The 27,081-nt window shown below is 37.8% G+C and overlaps 1 protein-coding gene across 1 annotated transcript in view; it reads right to left on the bottom strand.

The window, feature by feature from the left end:
• Nucleotides 1-27,081, bottom strand: part of PRKG1 (protein kinase cGMP-dependent 1) — a 1,157,583-nt gene that overhangs the window by 1,048,643 nt on the left and 81,859 nt on the right. Inside the window, 1 exon segment of the mRNA XM_074232273.1 lies at nt 16,478-16,644. Coding sequence (XP_074088374.1) covers nt 16,478-16,644 — 167 coding nt within the window.

The following is a 27,081-nucleotide window of genomic DNA, read 5'->3' as shown; positions in this document are numbered from 1 at the left end:
CATGCTTAGCACAAATCTGCATGTAAACATCAACCTGACTATTTACTACTGAGGGAAGGGGATGGGAAGGAAATTCTGTAACTTAAAAATACATAGGCATAGGAATGAATGTTGCAAAACTTTCATAATATGTATTTGGAAAAATAAAACCAATTTTTAAAAAAAGGGAATCTCAGATCCAATAGAAAATATCAAGGAATATGAGTGTTATTTGCTGAGAATAATCTCAAGAAACTTGGAGACCTGGGACCTTATAATATGCAAATAAATCATTCTTTCCTCATATTCTGAACTTTTTTTTCATGAGAATTGACTTGAATATGCTAATTTAATCTTCAGTGTCTCTACCTATTTACCTTGAAATTGGGACTATCAGAAAAAATTCCCAGGAATGTGGAAGAACCAGAAAACCATGGCCAGAAGAGAGAAACAGTGTTGTTATAAATCAGAGAGGGGAAGTTTTGCCCTTGAACAGTCGTCTCATTCAAGGTAATCAGAATGATATGGAAGCTGTCCTTTGAGCATCACCCGGTCCTTGGCTACCAGCACTATGAGGCCTATAATTTTGTTTTCAATATTTTCTCCCTTTCTCATTCAGCTCCAGTAATTGCTCCTTATTCCAGAACAAGTACCTACCAATGTCCTATACAAACTTTCTACCTTCAAGTAGCCCTTGTCTTCAATTTTTAGCTACACAGAATTGAAGATGTGAAAGACTTGCCATCATGAGTTTGTTAGTTCAGATCAGGGGAATTTGTTGTTGAGAATTAGGTTGACACCACCTCAGGAGGAAGGAAATGGTTCCTTGTTTCAGTCATAATTGTGGCTTGCTGACAATGGTTATCCAGGAGAAAATACCTTGGAAAAAAATCATAGTTTTCAAAATCTGTGAATTATCTCACTATGATAGTTTTGTGTTTCATCATGCAGAATAAAGAAGCCTAGAGCACTGGCCCATGAGTAAGCGACAACATTCTCTTCTTTTATAATAGTAAAGTACAGAGCTCCTGGGGAGAGTACAGAGTACTAGCCTGAGAGTCAGGGTTCCAGTCCTGCTGGCAAGCAATCCATGATTCTGCTATAGGCCTCTATTTAGCCGAGTGCAAAACGGAAAGTAGAGAATACATGCAAGAAGCAGGGATTTAGGGCTTACTGTGTATACTAGGTTCAATCACTAGGTCAAACACTGAGAATACAAAGGAAAAAAGTCAGAGAAAAGGGCAAACAGTTATACTCACTTACACCCTGTCTGTCTCTGTCTCTCTCTCTCTGTCTCTCTCTCTCTCTCTCTCTCTGTCTCTCTCTCTCTCTCTCTCTCTCTCTCTCTGTTTTGGATCCACTATGAAGTGATTTCCTTGAGTACACTTAGCGTGCTTCCAGTAGATTGTAAGTCCCTTGATAATTTAGGATTGTAACAAAGACTGGAGAAGAGAGTTGTATGTGAAGGGCAGCAAGAACGCCATCCTGGCTGGCCCTGCAAGTGAATAGAGTAAGAAGGCTGGGAAGTTAGGTTGGAGTCAATACTGTATATACATCATTATATTTCATCCACTTAAAAACCCTCTTCAGTAGGTAATCATCATTTCATGTCCTTCCTCAGCAAACTCCAATAACTCCCAATTACCTTGAGGATTAAGAGCAAATTTGTCTATTTGCAAACATTAAAGTTGAGGAAAGAAGTGTTGATGGGAAAAGCAGACCTGCCAGAGGATTTGGGTTACAGTCTTGAGCAAATCCATTTATCTTCTTTTGCTCCAACTTTTGACATGTGAAATGAAAGAGTGGAGACTGAAGGCCTCCTACGCTCTCTTCCAGTGTAGATTTAGATGACTCTGATTTTCCATGTCAGTTTTCTAATCTCTCAAGTGAGGGTTTAGACTAGGGGGTCTGCAGGGTCCCTTCCACCTTTAAATCTGTGATTCTGTGAGACTAGAAATGCTACTTCTGAGGAGAAGGATAACAACAATGATGATGATGGCAACATTAACTCCTAAGAAGACATGGATAGTTTCCTTTTTGTCTGAGGCATATCTACTTCCTGTCACAAGCAAAGTTTAATAAATGTTTGTTGGACTGAATTTAAATAAATATTATAGGTATGCTACATTTTAAACTGAGAAGCTGAATTCATTCAGACATCTTAATGGGTAGAAACAATTAACCAATATTATTTCTATACATAAAATGAAGAGTTAATGAGCATTCCTTCTGATTTCTTGTGATCTGGGGCCTGTTACCTACAGAAGGGATTTTAGCAAGGATTATTACTTAGTCAACGTGTGAAGTATAAATATATCAGCCAAGTGCTAAGAAAAAAGAAATCCATTTCATCACCATATAATTTATGAGAACTTCTGAGGTAAAGAATGAGTCAGCTGTACGGAGTCACTACAGTGAACAAAATAGGAGCACATGGAGTCCCAAACTGGTTTCAGTATCTTTAATATTCAGAAAAGGTCTGGGGGAGATGGGAGGAGAGGACGACAGAAAGAAAAAACAAACATCATTTCAGCCCGAATCCAAAGAAAACAAAAGTCTAAAAATGAATTTCTCATGGAAACCCAGCCCTTTGTGATTTGGCCCAGATTCCAGTCTTGGGTCTCTTGTTGCTCATTTTATGGAGCTGCCTTTGGGAGAGGCACGAGTGAAATTACGTTCCCCCAAACCAATGAACAAAGACAGTCTCTACTTTCTTCAAGGGAATTGCTTAATGGCATCATTGGTGAAATGCTGGGAATCATCAAATGCACTGACCTATGAACCAGCCCCAAAGAGAGCAGGACATGATGTGGGAAAGAATCACAGTTGTTGAATACTGACCTTTGAGCGAGGAACCCAAGAAGAACCTCATCAAATTGGCCAAGAAAGTCCTCCTCTATTTCCCTTTTGTGGACTGAGGACCTGAAACTGAAAACAATCTCTAGCAGGTCCCACAAATGGGGAAAGTTTTAAGAATGGATTGGTGGATTTTAACAGAGAACCAGAATCTCCTTGTTTGGTGAGGCAAGGGAAGGATAACTCATCTTAGAGTTTGAGGACCTTGACCTGAGACCTGCCACTTAATAATAATTGAATGACTGTGGTTAAGTTATAGGACCTCAGTTTCCTTCCTGTAAAGTGAGGGAGTTTGACAAGATGGCCCCAGAAGTCACTTCCAGCTCTTAATCGATGATCTTAGAAGCACAAGGCACCTCACTTACCACTCACCACCATCTAGGTTTCAATTTCCTCTTCTTTAAAAAGGATCAGTTGGACTACATTCTAGCTCGAAGGAGCATAAAGTCTGACACATTATAAGGAATTAAGTTCTCTCTCTCTCTCTCTCTCTCTCTCTCTCTCTCTCTCTCTCTCTCTCTCTCTCTCTCTCCTCTGCCTCTGTCTGTCTCATTCTGTCTGCATGTCTCCCAAACTCTCTCATCTAGCTACCTACCTGACTCTATCTATCTATCTATCTATCTATCTATCTATCTATCTATCTATCTATCTATCTATCTGTGTCTCTATCATTTAGCTTTCTTTCCTTCTATCTGTCTTCTCTATTTGTCTAGCTACTTCTCCATCTAGCTAGCTAGCAAATGCTTGATCTTATGGAGAAGATCACCATCAAAATGTCAGTCATTTGGCATAGCCTTTTTCGGGTTCCCCAATTCTTAAAACCAGTCCACTGAAGCCTGGCAGACTTTTTTCACTGGTGGAGGATGTGAACAAATTGATAAAAATCATCTATGCCCAAGTGAATGCTAGGTCTAACATCAATATAAATTGAAAAACTTTTATGAAGTGTCTATAAGGTACCTGGTTATTGTGTGGGCACAGGATATGTGATATAACTACTCCAAGATAATCAAATGACAAATAAGCAAAGAAGCTAAATTACTTTGAATCCATGTGGGAACTTCCAATGGAGGTTATTCTTTCACCAGTTCAGATCCCAACTCAGCTCAATAGATAGTTATAATGATAACTCACATTTACAGAGCAGTTTCTAAAGGTCAAACACTGTGATAAGCACTTTACAATTTTTATTTCATTTGATACTCAAAAAAATCCTGTAAAGTAGGTACTATCATTATCCCCATTATACAGATGAAACTAAGGCAAACAGAGGTTAAGTGACTTGTGCAAGGTCTCACAGCTAGTACATGGCTGAGGCTGTATTTGATCTCAGATCACCCTGACACCAAGCCCATTGATCCATCCACATCACCATTTGGCAGCCTCTAAAAACAAATGACTCTGTAAACAAATTCCAAGAAGTTTCTTGGAGCACATGGAGGTTAAATGACTTATTCATGATCATACAGCTAGGAAGTGTCTGAGGCAGAATTTGAGCCAGGCCTTTATGACCTGAGGTGCAGTCCTCTATCCAATATAGGAAACTGTCTTGCAAAGGTTTTTATTATTGATAAGTTGATTTTTATCATGTTAGCATAGTGAACCAAGAAGGTGATGGCTGCAATTTCTAGTTGTTGTGGGGTTTTTTTTTTTGTAAGAAATGGCCATAGCCAAAATCCTACTTTTTCTAACTAGAAAACTCTATAAATGAGTTTAAAGAATATTGGAGTCCTATATTTCTTTATAGCTATAATTAAAGGCTAATAAAGAACTTTCAGCATCCAACCACACTAATTCCAAATAATCACTGGGAAGTCCAATTCCAATTCCCAAGTCTTGAAAGTGGGCAAACAAATGCCACATGGTGTCTCAAAGGCATTTCTTCAACCAGTGAAATGGGATGTAATTAAGAGAATAATAAGCACTCTGAATTACTTTCCCATTGTTGAGCTCAACTGGCTATTTTGTGTTAGACTTAAATATCATTCTTTGGGGGGCCTTAGGTTTGTAATTTAATTCAGCAAACATTTATTATGGGCCTACTATGGGCAAAGTCACTATGTTGGCCATTAGGAAAACATAATCTAAAACTAATACCTTCCTTCAAGGAATTTATATTCCAGGGGAATGAATATGGACTGTATACAGAAAAGCAAAGTTATGCGAAATAAAGGCAATAGAATTGTGGGGAAGATCAGGAAATATATCCAGGAGGTAATGATATTTGAGTTGTGGTTGGAAGGAAGATGGGGAAGGGATAAAGAGATGGTCTACTCTGCTACTTCAGTGCAAAACCATGGAGGAAAGATATGAATGTTATGCAGCAGGAATATGGGGTTAGTCCACTGGACACAAATATAGAAAATATGAAAGGAAGGCATGAATAGGAAGGTCATTTGTGAGAGTCAAGTGCATCTGATAGAAAGATCATTGGCTTTACACAAGACCTAAGTTCAAATTTGGATTCAATCACTAACTAATTCCCTAGCTGTGTAACCTTGACCAAGTCACGAAATTTCTCTTAGTCTTAGCTTCTTCATCTATAAAATAAGGAGCATTGACTCTATCATCTCTAAAATCTATTCCAAAGCTAAGTCACTTATCCTATGATGTTCCTATAATCCCATAAATAAAAGTCCATGGGTCCATAAGGATTATAATTAAAGGAGATTTGATTTGCCACAGAGAAATAGCCCAGGGGCTCTTCTCCCACCCTACTCTTTCCCCAAGTTTAGTTGAACTTTAAAGAGCTGCTTTTATGAAATGAGCCCTCGATGGCATCCTAATATCTTCCTAGTGGCAGATTCAAGGATGTTAGTTTAAATGGAAACAGAAGAAAGGTTAAATTTACATCAGAGACTGCATCAGGCCAGTAACAAGAGTGATAATGCAGGTCCACTACAGACTTTCAATATTCAGAGGCAGAACTGGTAAATATCACTGAGATAATTAACTGTATCTATCAAAATGCCCCTCCACCTGATGGCAGGTGCAAGGATTGAACGCCACGTCATTTTACTTCAAATTTAGGGCTCTTTGCAGTATACTATGCTGGCTGATAAAAGAAAAAATCATTAAAATATATAATCACTGAAAACCCAAAGCCTCAATACCATCACTTCTGATCATTATCATGCTTCTGATGACTAGAAAATTGGATCTGACCCCTTGATATCAATGTCATTAAGTCCAAAATCAACTTCACTAGAATGTAACAAAAATAAATCAATGAATGTGGCTCTCAGAGGAGAATCTCAGGACACAGATGAACATTATTACACCTACAGACAGAGATATAGATATATGGCTTTATATCTATATAGATATATCTATAAATATATATGATTTATCTAGATATAGATATGAATATTCTACTTATTTTGAACATCTTTTTGCAGGATTTTATACACCTGAAAAAGCATGACTTTAGTTTTTTTTGGCTAAGCAGGAGGTGAAGTGACTTGGCCAAGATCACACAGCTAGGTAATTATTCAGTGTTGGAGGCTGGGTTTGAACTCAAGTGCTCCTGACTCCAAGGTCAGTGTTCTATCCACTATGCCACCTAACTGCTCCCTTTGAGACCCTGTATAGTCACTGAAAGGGATGATAATTCAATTTTTTCATCTGTTTTTTTTTTGCAAGGCAATCGGGTTAAGTGGCTTGCCCAAGGCCACACAGCTAGGTAATTATTAAGTGTCTGAGGCCAGATTTGAACTCAGATACTCCTGACTTCAGGGCCGGTGTTCTATCCACTGTGCCACCTAGCCACCCAATTTTTTCATCTATTAAATGGGGACATACTCACATTTTCTATATATCATTAAAATAATTCCAATAAGCATGCATTAGTCTCCTCTTATATACAAAGGATTATATGCTAGATGTGCAAATAAAAAGTCCTTATTCTTCCCCCCCCCCAGGAAACTTTCTTATGTCTTTGAAATAATCCAATAGCAGGTGAAAGCTGGTGTGGTCATTGTAAAACAATGGCATAGAAACATGAGCTGAACATGAAATGGGTTACCCAAAGCAAACTAACCATGGGAAGACCAAGGACTGGAGCCTGTTTTGATATGCCATTTTCCAAGTTAATTCATCCCTATGGGCTTTAATTAAACTCCACAGGAATAGGATTCATCACTTCTCTATCAGTGGGAAATAAGTGGTCTTAGGGATGTGTGTGTGGTGAGTCTGGAAAGAAAATAGAAAACCCATCTAAGACCAAGTGCCGAGGATCCCTCCAGGACACTAGGATCTCAGTGCTATTATCCACGCAAATAGAAGATGAAGTTAAACCAAAAACTCCTTGACCTAAAAGTTTAGACAGCTACACTTTTAGTTTTTGCAATTGCTTTGATGATGCAAAAAAATAATTGGCCTGGTCTTCTACAAGATGAACAGAAGCCAATTGACAGTTAATATTCTGCTTCAAAAGCATTTGCTCCTATATATTCTTAATGGTACCCACATCACAGTTTCTGATACTCAGAAACTCATCAATTTTAATAAAAATCAGGTTGTATGGACAAAGGAAAAGTTATTATATGCTTAGTAAATATGATTGGCAATAATTCTCTAAGTTTTAAGACATATTGGAATTCTAGGCTAATGATGAATGCTTAATTGTATATTAGGACTGCTCCAAAACCTCTGAATATTTGGCTAAGGATCTAGAAGTATGAATTATAACATGCCTCCCCACAACCCCCATCCATTACTCCTTGTTCCACAATCTAGGGACAAAGAGAATAATTCAACCCTCTCTCACAAGAATAAATGGAAGGATGGATGGATGGATGGATGGATGGATGGATGGATGGATGGATGGACGGATGGATGGATGACAGAGAATCAATGAGTCAATAAGAGAATGAATTTTGTTGTTCAATCATTTTAGGAGACTGGCTTTCTTGAGAAAGATAGTGGAATAGTTTACCATTTTCTTCTCCAGCTCATTTTACAGATGAGGAAATGGAGACAAAAAGGGTTAAATGTCATGTCCAGGCTCACATAGCTAGTAATTGTCTGAGGTTAGACTTTAACTCAAGACTTCGGGTCTGCCACTATATCACCTAGCTTTCCCAAATGAAAGAAAAAGAAGCATTAAATGTCTTCTCCCTTCAACAAGTTAACTGAGTCAAACAAGAGGTCTTGTATCTTTTTTTCTGTTCTGTAAAGTAAGGGCTTGCTATGAGCCAGGTACTATGATAAATGATGGAATTACAAATAAAAAAGAACGAAAAATCATCCATATCCTCAAGAAACTGAAGACAATAGATAGAAGGGAGGTAAGTGGTGCTGTAGACAGAGAGCCAAGCTTGGGGTCAAGAAGACCTGAGTTGCAAACTGGCTTCAGATTCATTAATTGTTTCATCCTGATAATTTCACTTCACTACGCTTTGTCTCAGTTTCCTTATCCGCAAAATAGTGAAAATAATAGAACTACTTCTCTAGGTTATTCTGAGGATTATGTTTGTAAAATATATAAATCTTAGCAATTATTATAGAGAAGAATGGTGGTCAGGGAAAGAGTGGGGGACAAAATGGAAGAAGATTACTAGAATATGAAAATGAAGCATGATCTTATGCTTAGGGTCAGTCAAAAGATTACCGGAAAGAAAGATGTATTTATTTAGTTGTTAAACACATTACAAATATTTCATTTGATCCTTTGTCACTAATTAATTGGGATGGGCCCTAAGGCAGGGGCTTCAAAGATAAGTGACTTAATGTCCCCAGTAATTAGAGGCCTGGATTCTGGAAGCCAGGGTTCCACAGACCTAGGGTTGGGGGTTTCAGTTCTGGTCTGAAGAAGCCAGGTAGTGGCAGCAGACAGATGGGAAGGTGATCTGGCCAGATAATTATACATTTGTATGGTCTACACGACAACACTCTTGATCCTATTCTCAAGAACCAGGATTTTCTTACCAGGCCAGCTCTTTAGTCTCTTCCAAAATCAGTCCTTATTTGAAGTAGCTCTCTTTCCCTAGTTGGCTAAGATGCCTTCCTTTAATTGCAAGAGTCTTTGATGACTGAGTTTTAGAGGGCTAGATTTTTAATTTAGTTTTATTATTTATTTATCATATAACATGTTATTTTTTTATTTTCTGTGTTGACATATACACATACACACACACAACCATTCACAAAAACCTTAGTGCAGAGGAAGGAAGAAAAAATGATGATATTATAGCCCTTGGAATACCTGAAGGAAGTTATCATGTCCCTCTGAGATTTATCTTCTCTAAGTTGACCACTCTTTTCTTCTATTACTTCTCATCTAGTTTGCTCTGGGGTCCTTCACCATGCTGGTTTCTCCAACTGTAAAGATTCTCAATGGCATTCCCAAACAGTGGCCTCCAAAACAGACCCAATACTTTCTACATACCCATACCAGAGTAGGATACCATGGGACGGTGTTCTGAACCACTCTCTTCTCTCAATAGGAGACAGGATCACATTAGGCACCAGTTCACACTGTGATTCACTTTGAACTTACAGTCCATTGAAAAGAGAATGGTTTTCATTAGCAATCTGTCAGAGAAGAATGTTTGCAGAAGGAAATCAGTGGGAAAAAAAAAGACTGAAATCAAACCATCAGCAACCATAATGGGGCTTTTAAAAAATGATTTCCCTATCTGAATCTGAGGAGTCATGGGGCATTTTTAACAGGGACTTCATGATTTTAGAAATTGGGGCCAAGAGAAATGACCTGTTGTAATGGCTCTCACATAAGGCTTCTTCATCTGCTTCCAAAGAATCTCCTCCCTACCCCTCAGCTTGAGAAAGAGCCAAAATAAATATTAAACATTCCTCGATCTCTCATCACAGAGAAAGTTATTAAAAAGCATATGCAGTTTTATCCCCCAGAATAATCATTGGCAAGCCTGTTAAAGCCTCTAAATAGTCATCTTTTTCTAAAATGAAGAGATGTTTAAGTTTCAACATAGTCTTCATGTTCAGAATCTCAGCACCTCGTCATTTTCCACAGAAGTGATAGGGTGGAATCAATCAATCAATAAGAAATGATAAAATGTCTACTATATGCCATATACTTATGGATTAAGGACACAAAGAAAGGCAAAAGATAATTCCTGTCCTCCAAGAGTTCACAGTGGAAAGGGCAAGACAGAAAACCAAGTCAAGCTGAATCTAATAAGATGAAATGCAGCAGGGACAAAATGAGGACTGACTTTATAAGTACAAGGTGACAAAGACCTGGCTAGATGGCCAATTGTCTGTAAAAGATCTAGAGATTTTAATGGGCTACAAGCTCAATATGGGTCAAGAAGTTAATGTGGAAACTAAAGAAGGAAATGGAATGTTCAACTGAATTGAAAGAAATCATTTCACGAAACAAGATGGTCATGGTCCCATTGTCCTCTTCCCAGGACAGACCGCATCTAAAATATTGGATTTTAATCAATGAGAAGGCATTAAGTCTAAATGTGTTTATTTGTACCTTCTCTCCATTAGTCCTTGTCTTTAACTCTAGGGTCAAGCAGATAAAATCGAATCTCTCTTCCCTATGAGGACCTTTGAGGATAAGAGTTACATTCTGCCCAGGTTTTCCCTTTATCTGTGATAAACATTCCAAGTTCCTCCAACTCCTACTTCTATGGAATGAACTCAGGGCTTCTTAATATCTTGGTTATCATCTTGAGGATACTCTAGATCTTTCCCATGTCCTTCCTTTAGTCAATTCTTCTTTAATCTAAACATTCCGAAAGGAGTAGGGCTCACAGAATAAACCAAGTCCCAAAGTGACTACTTTGAAAAAGAAAATATTTACTTGAGTAAATCATTGGATGTTAACTTAAAAATCAACCACATTGGTTCATAGGTCTATCTTGCTTAGGCCTGGCTCTAGACTATGCCTCTTTTTCACTTACACACATACATACATACATACACACACACATACACATGAACATATATATATGTATATAGCATGTATCTATTATTAAGGGTTTAAAAATACTTTTCTTTTCTATTACGAGAATTTGAGAAAAAGTTAGTGTCCTGAGGCTTCCTTTGGTTATTAATCATTTTCATCATTTTGCTCCATCATAAAGAAGGAGTCAATCAAATTTAAAATGTACTCTTCCTCAATATAAAAGAAATACTCTAGTTTATTCCACACACAGCCTACTATTTGAAGGGCTGCCCAGACTCAGGTCAGGTCACCCAAAAAGGCCATAAAGTTGAATTGAACTCTACCCACATCATTGGTCCTGTTTCCACCACTTAATCCTTTTATGACTTCAATGCTCTGGATCTCAGTTTGCTTACCTATAAAACAAGGGAATGGACTAGAAAATGTCTGGGGTTCTTTCCAACTCTGAATCTATGATCCAGTAATCCTCATAAGAATTCTAAGTCTGTTCTTAAATCTATTTTCCCTCTGTTCTAGGAAGAACCTGACACAGACATATGGAGGTTCCCAAAAACTGGAAAGTAATATGGCAGAAACTGGGCATAGACCAATATCTTACACCAAGTACAACTTTTGTTGGCAAGAATGGGAGTGGGAGCTAGGCCTCCCAGTTGGGCTAAATTCCAAATTCTTCCCTAGTTTTGTCACTGACTTTCTTAGCTGGAAGGTCGTCTGGTATTCTAGCCTATAATTAGTACTTTTTGAACCAGGTCTAGGACCTCAGACTTAGAAGGACATCAAAGAGTCTAGAGATCAACTGAAACCAGACCACAGATTTCCCAGTAATTCCTTGGACAAGTGGTCCAGTCTGTCCTTGAAGACCTCCAGGGAAAGGTAAGTGTATTCCTCTTTGGGGCAACTCTCATTTGTTGGGAGGGCCCTCCTGACTTAAAATTAAAATTGACCTGTGATTTCCAACTGTGATCAGTGTAGGAAAATACCAATGAACCAACTCCCTCTCTCTAAACAGATCAATACCTCAGTAGGAACTTAAAATCAGAGTTTACTAAGAGATGAAATGATCACCAAGCCAGGATGAGTCAAAGCATATACTCAAAAATGTTCAAGGATTGAAATGCACTGAATTTCGGTCTCCAAACCTACCTTTCTATCCAGTAAACAACATTCCTCCTAATCATGGACATGATGGGCATACAATAAATGCTTAGTACATTAAACTGCATTGGATTGGGATTGGCTAAATTGGTTAGATTACTTAAGAAATGGATTAAAAGTTACTTAAAAGTCTTATTCTATGGACATATTCTAGTATTTAGAATCAGCTCAGTCATTTTCTAAGAAGAATCAAATGGTTCCCACAAAGTATGAGTCTCCCATGTGATTCTCCAGGGTTAGATACTAAGATAGATTGTGTGTGTCTATCTATATCTGTGTCTGTGTCTTTGTGTTTCACACAGAACATTCTATTGATGGCAGGACATAAAGGGGAAGGAAGGAAAAGTAGAAAGGAAGAAAATCAGCATTTATTAAGCACTTACTAAGTGGCAGACAGTGTGGTAAGGACTTTAATAAATATTATCTCATGACAATCCGTCCAAACACATGTGTCTTTCAAGATTTCTAAAGATAGTTTTTTCTATTAACAAGAAAACCCCACAAGGCTAAAGGGTAACACCTGCTTCTAGAAAATAAAATGCTGGGGTTCTCATATTAAATTTACTCAGACATCTAATTCATATTAAAATACATTCAATTCCCTGATACCCTCAGGTAGGGTTTTGAATGCCAACTGACATGGGCAAAGCATCACTGCATCACAATTTGATATTAAATCCCTTTCTGAGCATCAGCATATATTATATCATTTAATTAGATAAACAACACATAAAATGCTCAAGTAAAAAAATAAAAACCAGAATTTAAAGTCAGAAATGTCATATAGTGTGTATACTGTATGGTGAAATGGACCTAGTATGGCAAACTATATGCACTGTGTCAACAAATGCTATGTGAGAGAAAGAGTTAGAAAGAGTAAATGTGAAGGGAGCTGAAAAATCAGTCATTGCTTGGGAAAAGACAATATTCTCTATGAAGGCAGTAGCAAGTCATAATCATGAAATGATTTCAGGGGCAGCTGAGTGGTGCACTGGCCCTGGAGTCAGGAGGACCTGAGTTCAAATCTGACCTCAAACACTTAATAATTGCCTAGCTATGTGACCTGGGGCAAATCACTTAACCCCACTGACTTAAATAAATAAAAATTTAAAAAATTAAAAGCCACATTAAAAAAAGATTTCCATTTATGTATGCAGTTGAGTCAATGACTTATTCTTCTACGATCAGAAAATTAAACAATGTTTTAAAGACAAGAAGGGACTAGGATATATATTTTAGGACCTATAAATTCCTTTGGAGTTAAAGTTTGGGAACTTAAAATCCTTAATGAAAGACTTCTTATATCAGTTTGGGGATTGTTCCTATCCATTATCCTATCCATTACGAGGTCTTTGAACTAAGAAAAGCATTAACTGAATTTTGTGAAAAGAAAACTTTGAACAAACATCGCTTTCTCAAAAGGGAGACACAGTATTACTTCCATTTAAAATGTATCACTAACCCAACAATGGGTTAAAAACCTCTGAACAAAGAGATCATTCTTTTTTGGAGGGGTAAGTTTTGGAGAAAAAATGTTGAGGGAAGAAAACTTTTTGGATTGGAAAAGGAACCAAAGATATAAATATCCAATGAAACAACAAGGAAAAAACAATATGAAAACCAGTCTTGGCCAACCAGCTACTTTAACCAATACAAGAAAGAAACTTTTAAAGATTTTATCAGAATCTGAATTTGACACCTTTCTCAGATTCTGACTTCACTCAGACCAAATGACTGATATTCAGAGACTGTTTCTGTGAACAAAGAAATTAAACTAAAGATAGGACATTTACAAAACCAGTATCCATCTCTATATGAACAACCGAATTTTTCTTATCATTTAGGTTAAGATTGTAATGTGCTAATTACAATAAATCAGCAAATACCTCTATTAGATGACAGTACTGATGCAATTAGGCATCAGTATTATTAAGTGCACATACAATTCATAAAGTTAAAAAAATCCCTTTTAAAATATCTCGTTCATAAAAATTTTCAATTTTTCAGACAAATCTTTACTACCAGTAAGTCAAACAAGTGATGGCCAATGTTTCTCTCTCTCTCTCTCTCTCTCTCTCTCTCTCTCTCTCTCTTTCGTTGAAAAAATGAGACATTAAAAAATAGCAACAACTTTTGTCTCAAATTTGTCATAGGTTAACTTTTCAAGTGATTGAGGCAAGAGAACACCCCAATGTGTATGCTATTATCAACTCAGACACATATTCTAGAAGCCAACGTCTTCATTAAAAATGGTGTCCTACAATTTTGAGCTATCTGCAATGGAGAATATCATCTGTATCCAGAGAAAGAATTGTGGAGTTTGAACAAAGATCAAAGACTATTACCTTCAATTTAGAAAAAAAATTATCTTATTATGTAATTTTGCTCTCTCTTATACTTTATGTTTCTTCCTTAAGGATATGATTTCTCTCTCATCACATTCAACTGAGTTCAGTGTATACCATGGAATTAATGGAAAGACTTGAAATTAATTAATGGAAAAAATGCCTTCTGTGGGGGATGGGGGAAGGAAGAAACAATGGAGGAAAAATTGTAAAACTCAAAATAAATAAAATCTTTCTTAAAAAATGGCATCCTGCTAGAGAATCAAAGAGATCTATCTAAACATGTAGCTGAGTTTTATTGAGTCACAAATGAATAGATAAATGAATTAATGACTATAGAAATAGATGAAAGATTCCTTATGACCTATTGATTAGTTGTTTCTAAGCATTGGTTGTTACTATGAATATCACAGATGAAATCCAAGAAACCCTATAAGAAGGGCATTTTCCAAAGGAGTATTAAGATTGTGTGGATATAAAACAAATTACACAATATAACATTTCCTCAATTAAATCTTATTAAAATTGAAAATGACAGACACTTAAAAGAAAACATTTGATAAAGAACATTAGCAGGAGATTAGCCAAAATTTAAGGTCAAACTCGGGTTCAGTTTCAAACTGGTAGACTCATGTCAAAGCCAATGTATTTAAAATTCCTCACTGTGGGAAATGCCATAAATGGGGACTTCCTCTACCCAGCAGATCTTAATCCAAATGCCCAGAGGAATGGTTTCCTGTGGATCACAAAGCCATTAAGAATCACAGGTAGGACTTGAAACCAGACCTTCCTGGTGGCAAGTCCCTGACTCTAGCCATTACACCATGTCATTGTTCCCATCCAAAATACAGTTTTGAAATTTTCATATCTGTTTATTTCTTTTTCCACTCAGAGTAATTTAATTCTACTAAACTAGCATGAACCAGGAAACAACTTTAGCATAGTTAATCATCATTTACTGGATATATCAACAAGCTAACAGGGCTATTAAAGGACAGGCAAGAATAATTACCCTATTATTCAAAAAGAGGGATGAAAAACACCTGGAAATCTGTTTTCTTAAGAAATATTCAATGCATAGAAAAGGTGAGATAGTATTTTCTCAAACTTTTTTAACACAAAGACAATTTTTATTATCATGCACCTAATAGAACAGGTTTCCCCTCTTTGGTAATATTTAGGTGACATTGTTCATTCTAAAAAATTCCTGTAAATCAGAATTCTGAACTCAGATTACTTGACTCCATTGACCTTTGGTCTAAATTAAAGAATCTTCTCCTTTCTGGTTTTATTACACCCCCAATCTTTCTCTCATTCTCCAACACCACCAGTCTGCTTATCAAAGAGTTATAGATCTGTGGGAACTGCTGTCCTGAGTCATTCTATAGAGTGAATCCCCACTACTTAAGGTAGCCTTTTAAAAGAAATGCTTTGCAAAGGTGTCGTCCACCTGGCTAATATGGTGATCTTTGTCTTCAGTGTGCTTCTTTGTTCAGGTAACTCTTTCTTCAAAGAAATAAAGAAAGGTAACAATACGAAAAGTCTAAGATGTATTGTTTTCAATATGATTATTGTGTTTAATTTCCCAAGGGATGAAAACTTTCTGAAAGTTCCTGGTCTCTATTTTGGGAAACAGTTTCTCCCAGTGTCCACTTTCGGATGCCCTAAAGATCAAGGATACCTAGTAACAAACACCTGTTACTCATTCATATCAGCCAGATGCTATCATCCACCTGTCTCCCTGTCCTAATGACACAATTGAAATATCAAAACTGGCTGCTTCTTTTTTAGTTTTTGCATGAAGAATGTAGAAGCCTCTTTATATTAAAATATAAAAGTAGGGTGAAAAGCCTTTTGATTATTTGGCTACAAATAGCCATCATACTCAATATGGGTCAAGCCCCTCACTAAGTCACTGGTACCTTCCCCAGGACTACTCAATTATTGGATATTGTTCTGTTCCATTATTCAAATTGACCAAAAGCAATCTTCCCTTGCAAAATACTGCCCTCTCCACACATGTGAATTGGAACTGGAAGCTCATTAATATTCCACAAGAGGCCTCCCCATGCAATCAATCAGCCACCATATCTAAGCAGTGTTTCACCCCCTTTGAAATTGTTTCCCAACAAATGAATGAGAAACTGGAACTGTTCCCTGGAATACACTTCAGTCCAGGTGCTGGCTGATAAGATGCAAAAAAATCACATTTGAATGTCACAGGAGTTGGCATCATGGATCCTACCTTCCATGACGTACACCAGGGAGCCCACATCGCCTTCTTTGATGATACAGCTGTCTTTGCCATACTCCACAGGATACATACAATCCACAATTTCCTGGATCTGAGACAGCTCTAGGTTCTTCATGAAGTCATTATCAAGGATGGCTTCCTTGATGAGATCCTTAGACCTGTGGCACAGAAAGAGGACTTGTGAGTGTGGTCAACCATAATTTTTATGAATAGCCAAGTAAGCCAGTCAGCTTCAAATAGAACCCCATAATCCATTATCTGATTAGGTAATCAGTGAATTTCCAAAAAACTTAAAGCATAATTATTCCAGAAAATTAGGGAATAAATCAAGCAAGCATTTATTAAGCACCTACTATATACCACCCAAAGTATTATGATAAATTTTCTTTCTAGTTGGGTGATACGAACCATAAATATGCATCTGAGTAATAAGTTTATAATTGACCATCATTTACTTTGGGGAATTTTTATCTCCAGGGATATGAACTACTAAATGTAATTCCAAACAAAAAATACACTAAGATTATCCAGGCCATGGTCTTACCATAGGATAATAAGATTAAACAGAAGAAGAATTAGGGACAGGGCTTGAAGTTCTCAAATCCGAGATCCTCACTTGGGGAAACAGAGACCCAGAGAGATTAAATAATTTACCCAAAGTCATACCTCTGCTAGGGGTCCAAAGTGTGATATAAATCCAAGTTTTCCTGACTTTCTCCCATTAGTGAAGTTTCTTCCAGGACTTCCATTTTGGGGCCAGACCCACATTAATCAAACATCATTTCTCTCCAGCCTATGCTGGACTTTGCCATCATTACTCCAAATGGGTAATCCCAACTCCCAACTACTCTCATCTTTTTTAGCTCCCTTTAATGTGTTGTCCATTGAGCAGGGATCTCCTTTCTTTTTTACTACTTTTTTTGCAATCCCAGTCCTTAGCAGAATGCCTAACAAATAGTAAGTGAAAAATAAATTCAAGTTTACCTGTTACCTACCATTCTACTCACAATGCCATGGCATCTCTCAAAAATTCCTTTCACAATGTTCACCAATTAAGTGAACGAACAAGATGGCCCCTGGGGTCCCTTCCAAGTTTTGATCTATGATGCACAATACTGTGACCATGTTAAAAATTAAAATGGGGGATGTACAGTTAGATGGTGCAGCGGATAGAGCACCAACCCTGCATTCAGGAGGATCTGACTTCAAATCCAGCCTTAGATACTTAATAATTATCTAGCTGTGTGAGCTTAGGCAAGTCACTTTAACCCCAATGCCTTGCAAAAAAAGGTTTCTACAAAAATTAATATGGAATCAGATGACTGTAACATACCATGTCATAGCACTGAAAAGTCTATGTGCTGCCATTTGGCTCTGATTTCAAATAACTCAGAAACATGGAGCATAGACTTAGCTTTATAAATTCAACAATTTTCCTCCTAAACAATTACCATGTGTATTCTTAATATGACAGAGAAGATACCTTTCTTCTCTTGTCTTTTACACTCTGAGCTAGTCTGACAGAAAATGGGTCATATAGTAAGGCAACATACTCATCTTGGGGCCATTTAGATCTCAGGATTTATTGGGCTGGGCAATGGAAGGTTGCTCTGTGTAAAGTTAAATCTAGTATTTCTTGCTCCCTGAAGATAGGACATAAAATAGACCTGAGGCAAGCAATGCAATAAGAAGCCTCAAATCAACTATTTAAGGACAAATTCTGTTGAAGGAAGAGGCAACATCTCACATTACATGAAACAAGAATTAAGAGAGACAATTTGGAATAGCACAGATTGGGTGCAGAGTTATCACCAGAACCCTGACCCAATGAGGACCCCAAAGCATCATATCTAGAAGATGCCTGCATCAAAGATTTATTCTTTCTAACTAGATATTAAACAAGATAGTTTCTATCAGCTTAAGAATTCTAAAATGCCAACGACAGCCTCTCGGTTACAGAAATGATGATGTGAAGGGGTTCAAAAGCCCAGTCTACAGCTGCCAATTAATAGCCCTCAAAATAAACATGCTCATGATCAATGATTCCTCATTGATCAATGATTACTCATGATCAGTAATTAGCAGGAAACTTGGTTTAAGGGCATTGTAACATAGAAGAATAATTTGTATGAGGAAGAGAAATTAGTCCACTGGGACAAAAAGGAAGTAGTTAAACATCACCCAAGTTTGCATCTCGCCTATATATCCATTAAGAGTTGTGTACAAAAGCATCAGCCCTGGAGTCAGGAGTACCTGGGTTCAAATCCAGTCTCAGTCACTTAATAATTACCTAGTTGTATGGCCTTGGGCAAGTCACTTAACCCCACTGCCTTACAAAAAAAGAGTTGTGTACAAGATCCCAAAGGAGCTTCTCTAACCAGCTTCAATGGTTTCTCCTCCAAAGTACAAAACTGACGATGACAAAAGTGACACTAAAATGGAGCTATCTTTTTCAGAAGAAACAGGATCTAAACACAAGATTGACGGTGCATCATCCAGTCCAAAATTCAAAGTTAATAAGTTGAAACCAGAACAAGAATCTCTAGCAAAAGGGAATTTATTTGAATCTGACTGCTAGAATATAATCTTGATCCAGGGCTGCTTCCAAGAAATTATGGCAAATCTGGAAGTCAAACATTGATCTTAGGTTTCATGATAACATATTGGGCTCAAAAAAAACCTCCCAAGAGCATTCAGATCATTCATCCCTATTAAAGGTGTTTTGACTTCTGTTGATTGAGTTGGGAACCATCAAGCTACTAGTTACTGCTATCAATGTCTTAAATGTCTATTGAAATGAATTGAATTCTGAATAAAATCAGTATGAAAAAATAACCGTTGATCAAAAGGAGTCATCAAAAGCAAAATTTTGCCTGACATAAACATAGAGAGACAAAGAGAGAGAGAGAGAGAAAGAGAGAGAGAGAAGATGCATCCCTTCTTCCTCCACACTCATCTCATTCAAAAACAAAGTTTTCAATGTAAGCAATAACTGTAGCTATGTTTAATAACTAGGTTCTTAATATCAGTTGTTCAATCCAATAATGATAATAACAGATATTAAAACCATACATAATAATAGATTAAGCCTTAATGACTAAGTCTGACTTCATTGATATCCTCCTACCAGGGGAAAGTCACAGCAAATAAGTCTTAGAGAATGTCTTAGAGCACTAAGAAGTAAAGAGACACCCATAGAAGCACAGTTAAAATTTGTAAAAGTCAGAACTTGAACCCAGGTCCTCAAAATGTTTCTCTCTCCACTACACCACACTGCCTCTCAACAACAGGTAAACAAAAATAATTAAAAGTAGAAGCGGGGCGCGGCTAGGTGGATAGAGCACTGGCCCTGGAGTCAGGAGGACCTGAGTTCAAATCTAACCTCAGACACTTAATAATTACCTGTGTGGCCTTGGGCAAGCCACTTAACCCCATTTGCCTTGCAAAAAATAAAAACCTAAAAAAAGTAGAAGAGGCTGCCTTGGAGGGTAATGGGTTCAACTTCACTAAAGGTTCTCCAGCAGAATTTGGAAGGCAGGCTAAAATGGGAGCTTCTTTAGAGTCTGGTTGGACTCAAAAGCTCCCCCCCAATTTTAAAATTCTGTGGTTTCCAATTTATACAATATGTTTGGGCTCACAAAGAGCTTTTTTCACAAAAGCTCATGTAAACAGCTAGGTGGCTCAGTGGATAGAGGAGAGACTTCTGGTACCAAGAAGACCTGAATTCAAGTGCCACCTCATTCACTTATTAGCTACATGACCCGATAAAGTTACTTAACCTCTGACTGCCTCAGTTTCTTCACCTGTCATGGCAGTGATAGTAGCACCTGTTCACAAGATTGTTGTGAGGGTCACATGAAACAATGTATTTAAAGGTTAAAGTTCTAAATAAATATTGGCTATCCCCAGCTTTACAGATGAAGGAACTACAATGTAGCCCCAGTAAGCCCGCTTGCTTGGGTCAATACAGATTTTTTTTATTCATTTAAGGCAATGGGCTTAAGTGGCTTGCCCAAGGCCACACAGCTAGATAATTGTTAAGTGTCTGAGGCCAGATTTGGAGTCAGGTCCTCCTGACTCCAGGGCCAGTGCTCTCTCCACTGCATTACCTAGCTGCCCCGGGTCATTACAGTTTTAAGTGTCAGAATCAAGAATCACATTCATGTCTTCTAAATCCAAATCCAGGGTTCTTTGCCCTCCCCCTTGTTACCTTAAAATCAATTGAGCTTTTTAAGTTCCTGAGTCTTCAGGCCTTTCTTCCAGGTCCCAGATATTTCAGGATAGTCATCTGAACCAAGGGCCAAACCTAAGGGCCCTATTACCCAATGGTACAAAGGTCAGAGTTTATAGAAGGCCATCAGACTTAGTGAAAAGATTAGTGGCTTAGGAGGCAGAAGATCTGGGATCAAGTCCTGATTTTTCTTCATAATAACTGAATCATGGCACACAGGTCACAGCTTCTTGGACCTCCGTTTTCTCCTCTATAAGGGTGAGTTGGACAAGATGATCTCCAAGGTTCCTCAGATCTCTAGGTCTAAGATCCCATTGCTGAATAACCTCACACCTGGGTTCTTGCCAGAGTCTCATTGGTCTCCCTGTTCCACATCCCTCTAGTCTCTTTTCAATCCATCCTCTATTCAGCTAGTAAAGTGACCTTCCTAAAGCACACATGTGAATAGATCATCTCCTATTTGACAGGGAACTCTTGTGGTTTCCTATGACTCCAAACCAAATACGATATCCTCTGTTTATCTTTAGGGAAGTGAGATGACACAGTGGACAGTCATGAGATTTGAGGTCAGGAGGGTTTAAGGTCCAATCCAGCCTCAGACATAAACTAGCTGTGTTTGACTATGGGCATGTCACTTCACACTGTCTGCCTCAGTTTGACCCTGGACATGTCACTTCATCCTGTCTGCCTCAGTGTACCATCTGTAAAATGAACTGGAGAGGGAAATGGCAAACCACTGCAGTATCCTTGCCAAGAAAATCTCAAAAGGGATCACCAAAAGTCAGAAATGAATCAACATCCACAATTAGTCTTTTAAAGGTCTTCATAATGTAACTTCTTCCCACCCTTTCTGACTTCCTCCAGGTATCTTTACTTTACTTTACTTCCCCACCCAACCATTCCATTCCTCTGAGATCCATTCTCATGGGATATACGGTGAGTATAGTTTGTAATGCCTTCTCATCCTCATTACAATGGGAGCCCTTGAGGTCAGAATCATATCTGCCCCTTTCTATCCTCAGAGTTTGGCAGGATTCCTGGCACACAGAACAAAGTGCATAAGCAAAACTTGTGGGCTGATTAATGGGTATATTGATTGATTAAGGTTACCTCCTTCCCCTTGTTGAGTTCTAAAGATCTATATGGCCTGGGATCATTAGATCCTGAATAACAGAATTACAAGCCTTGGACTGGAAAGAATCTCTGAAGTTATGGAGTTGAATTCCCTATCTTTAGGGGGAAGCAAACTGAGGCAAAAGAAAATTAGGTGACCTAGCCAAGGTCATTCAGGTAGTCAGTTTCAGAGGCTGGATTTAAACCATAGTCCAGCACCAGGCCTGGAATCAGGAACATCTGAGTTCAAATCCAATCTAAGACACTTAATAGCTATAACTAAATAATCAAGTTACCTGATATCCATTTGCCTTAAACCTCTGAAATGGAAATCCACTCCAGTATTTTTGCCAAGTTAATCCCATGGACAGTATGGTCCATGGGATCATGAAAGGTAAGGCATAACTGAACAAGAGCAGATGAATTCCTTCAGTCACTTCTTAATTTCCAGCAGATGGGAGTTGTTATGGCTATTATAGCCAAGAATTTCATCTCAGACACTTAGCTGTGTGACCCCTAGACAAGTCACTCAACCTCTCTCAGCCTCAATTTTCCCATCTCTAAATGGGAGAGATTATAGGATCTCCCTCACAGTAATGTTATGAAGACTAAATGAGATAATATTTGTAAAAGGTTTCAAAAATCTTAAAGTATCATATAAAAATAGTTGTTTTAATTATTATGATTTTTAAATTGGGCTATTACTTTGCTCACACTCTTCTTTGCCAAAAAAAAGGTAACACAATGAGAACTAGTCGACCTGCTTCTCCTTTGAACAAAGGCTGCCAAATTATTCTGATCAAGATTTATCATCCATGAAAATCAGTGGATGTCATCCAATAGCTTATTGGAGCCCCTCCTTCAAATAGCTAATCACATTGAAACTATTAGATTACAAGAGATCCCATTAAGACATTCAGTACTTGCCCATCAGACTCAACAAAGATCCCAAATATGGATATTTTCTTGTATACAATATAGATTAAAGGGGCATTTAAGGAAAGCCTTGGTTGATAACTCCACACAACTGCATAATGCTTTCAGAAATCTTGCTGAATTCCATTATCACCCAGGAATCTCCCTAGCAAAGAATCAGCAATGATCTAAGTTATGTACCTAATGGCTAAATGCAGAAAGACTTTGAGAGATCTACCTGCCTCTAAAACTGGTCTGGAATCAGTTTCCCTACAGGAATAAAGAAGACTTTCTATCAGAAAGAGGAATATCCTTCCCACATTGCTAATATTCTTCCTACTCATACAAGATTATCCATAGATAAGTCCTCAGAATTTAGGGCTTACCACCAGAAAGGAGCATAAAATCATAAGATCACAGAGTTAAAAAGCTATAACGTCCACCAAAGACCATCTGGGGGAAACTGAAGCCTTCTGTGGCTAAAAGATTTGCCCAGTCCCATAGTTTAAAAATGTAGATTTAGGTATAGAATGGATCTCAGAGGTCAGAAGCAACTTTTTAAAGTTAAAGAAACTGAGGTTCATAAATGTTAAGGATCTCATCAAAGAGTCCTAAAGTGGTGAAGTGGGAAGGATTCCAAGCTATGGTGGCACTACAATAATTGTCTCTGTTATAAAGAGATAAATTGGACAGTGACACAGATACAAGATGTGTAGACTATTGGTTGGCCTGTGATGCATGGTAGCCACATTCTATCAAGAATGTTAAAGGGTCCATGAATCTATGAATACCAACCATTATAGATCTTTTCTTGGCCAAACAACTCACTCAGATTAAAGCTTTTATTTTATTCCTTCTTGATGGGTTTAAAGAATGGTCTGCACCATCTTTGGGGCACCTAGGTAACATGGTAAATGAAGTACTCAGACCTGGAATCAGGAAGACTTATCATCATGAGTTCAAATATGTTCTCAGACACTAGTTGCTATTGCTTGCCTCAGTTTCCACATCTATAAAATGAGCTGGAAATAGAAATTGCAAACAGGATCTTAGCCAAAAATAAGAATAATGTGACTGGAATGAGTAAACAGAGGAAATTATTTTTATAAGGTCAAAAATTCTAATCTTTAGGGAACCTCAAAGATTCTATTATCCAATCCCTTCATTTTATAAAGCAAAAAAACTGAAGCTCAGAAAGATTAGATATTATGCCCAGGGATACACAAGTAATGAGTAGGAAAGTCAGAATTAGAACTTAGATCTCTTGATTTTCAATTTAGTACTCTTTCCACTCCAAAATAAGGCTTGTTGGTTTTCTGGATATTCTTCTAAAACTCTGTTTTTCTACTCAAAAATTTTCAGAAGTTGGTTTCATAAAATATAAGCGATGTATGGGGAACAAACAGGATTTAGGCATTAAATGATTCAATGGCAGTACTCTAATGTCAATTCACCAAAGAGCAAGCTCGTGAAGTGTAAGTTATCTGTAGCATTCATCAATGCGTTTCTAAAATTACTGATATTTTAACAAAAATAAATGACCTTTGATTAGACAGAAAAACCCAACCTGTGTAAGGCATCCTTCTTACTTGCTTTTACTAGAATATTTCCACTCCATGGTCTGATTGACAGAAAACAGGACTAGTGGAGATAGTCTAGCTGCTGTGGGAGTCTCTTGGCTTTGAATGGTTTTGCTTCCTTCCATATCATCAACATTGCATCATCAACTGGGCAAGTACCATGATGTGATATCTGGTGACAGAATGCAACAACCCAATACATCCAAGTTTGTCTCTCAATACACTAATTATCAGTATGGTCTTGTCTCTCAGATCTTTCTTGGTTTCTCTGCCCCCACCCCCCCAATAAGCAAGGAACTATGGCACATCATCAATGCCAGGGAAACACCAGTATGTGAAATCTGGTGTCAGAATGTGACAACCAAATATATCCTAACCTAGGTCTTTCAATCGTTAGTATAGCCTTTCTTCTCAAACCATCCATCTTTGGACTTTGAACTTCTCATCAGTATGATACAATTGGCAATAGTTTTAACTTTGGAACAAATCAGCTTGCCATTCATAGGACTGTACTGCTCTGCTCTTAATACATTTCTCAACAGCTCAGTCTCATCGGATGCTGCCAGAATTGCAGTGCTTTCTAAGACATGGGTCCCTTTCTCAGAGAGAATGCTTTCCAGAGTGGCCCTGCCCAACACAAAGAAAAGAGAATTCTCCCTGGGGTTTCTGCCAGTTTCTCCAGGATTGGTCACATTATCACACCGTCTACTCACAATGCCCATCTCTACCACTCCGGATTTGGGGATCTGAACCTAATTCCTTTTCAATTGGCTCAATGGAGACCACCATCCATCCCTTCCAAATGCCATTCACCTATCACTCGGGAACAACTAAGCCATGTTCAGCTGTGGTTCACATGAAATCTTTCTCCACTCCCACCTTCAAAGTTCTCATCCGAATATTTGCTTCTACCACCAAGATCTGTCCCCACCGTGGGGATATTGAGGCTCAGAATGAGAAATCATTGATCCAATATCATAAAATAAGGATCAAAATCTGAACTGGAGTATGTCTTCAAAACTCTCAGAATAGAAAGTCTTGCTATGTCAAGAGGGAATACAAACAAATTCACTTGTGTTGATAAAGTCTTAAGAGTGTTAAGTAGGAGAATTCTTAAGGATTGGCAGGAATTTCTGGCCAGTCACTCTCAATGGGACACAGCATTGTATAGATAAAATCCCATAGGACTTAAAGTCAGAAGACCTCAGTCCAAAGTTCAGTTCGGCTACATATTAGCTACAGAATTAGGGGTAAGTCACTTCATCTCTTTGACCTTCAGTTTATTCATCACAAAATGGAAATGATAAGACCAGAAAAAGTCTCAGCTGTTCAATTCATAGATGGGGTAATGGTGGAACCAAAAGGTGAATAGGTAACTAAGGTCACACAGACCGGATGTGTCAAGATGGGACTTCAACTCCAAGGCCAGTTCCCTCTCATGAAAAAGGTAGTTTATTAACCTTAAAATCACCCATTCTCCTTTTAAAGTTGTTTATTGTGGGAGAAATGATTGCTTTTAGACACAATGCCATGACTGAAGTTAGAAGACCTGGGTTCAAGTCTTATCTACGATGTCTACAATTTGTTCAATCTTGGAAAGTTTTCTTGGATTTCAGTTTCATCTGTAAAATGAGGGGAGTGAGGAATACAGTACAATTGAAAATGCATGAGTTCTAAGGTAGGAGGACCTGCATTCTAATTCAACCTCTGATATTTATTGTCTGGCTTCATTTTTCTGAGTCTCAATTTCCTAATCTTTAAAATGAGAGTTAGGACTAGTGGCTTCTGAAGTCCATACCAACTCTGAGATTTTTTCCAACTATTCTCTGACTGTAAGACTATTGCTCTATCTCCCTCATAGACTTGTGGAGCAAGTCTGTAAAAAGTTTCATTTATGATGAGAGAGAAGCTTGTGTTACCTTCCAAATGTAAAAACTTTCCATTTACTATCTTAAAAATAAATTGAAATTTGACAAGCACTCAGTTTTAAAAGATCAGTCTTGAATAACTCCATCCTTCACATTGATTCATTCTGCTACCCAGAAGAACATTTATCCCTGCTAACTCATCCTTCAGGGACCAGAGGGAAGTAGTCATAAAATAAGTTACATCATGAATGTTGTTTAGAGGCACACCAGTCAATTATTAACTTATTTTGTTGTATGTGATTTTGTTAAGATGCACATTTGTTCTACTAATGCAGGGCATGACCCCACTACAATTTAGCATCTGAGTCTTGAGGAGTAGCTATGGTCAAAAATAATTCATCTGTGGTCAGCTTGGTGGTGGACCAAGCTGATCATCAAATGACAGATGGTCCAGCACAACGCTGGGTCCAAAGTCTTTCCAGCTGGGCAGGATCTCCTAAAAGAATCTGTGAGTACCCAGGATCTTCAACCATGATGAGAAATCAGAAGGCAGTTGGATTAAAACTTGTGTTTACACCTATTATGAATCTTATCAGTGTAACACCCACAGTTTCTCGAACAGAATCAGTCAATCAAAAAGCTTGTATTTATTAAATTCCTACTACATAAAGAACCCTGGACTAGATACTAGGGCTCAATCAACCACAGGGGCAAGGGTACAAAAATGTTAATCTTTTTTTCAGGAAAAAAAAATCTTGATCTATCTTGGAAGTAGACTTGCTGCCTATGATTGTCCTTTCTTGGGAGATATAAATTTGGTTTTTAAACTTTCACAGGAGAACAAGTCTACTTTGTTCCCTCCCTCCCCAATAACTGTTCTTGAAAGCA

This window comes from Macrotis lagotis, chromosome 4 (assembly GCF_037893015.1).
Source record: "Macrotis lagotis isolate mMagLag1 chromosome 4, bilby.v1.9.chrom.fasta, whole genome shotgun sequence".
Classification (NCBI taxonomy): domain Eukaryota; kingdom Metazoa; phylum Chordata; class Mammalia; order Peramelemorphia; family Peramelidae; genus Macrotis; species Macrotis lagotis.
The sequence above is the reverse complement of the archived record's forward strand: the minus strand, read 5'-3'. Positions and strand labels throughout refer to the sequence as shown.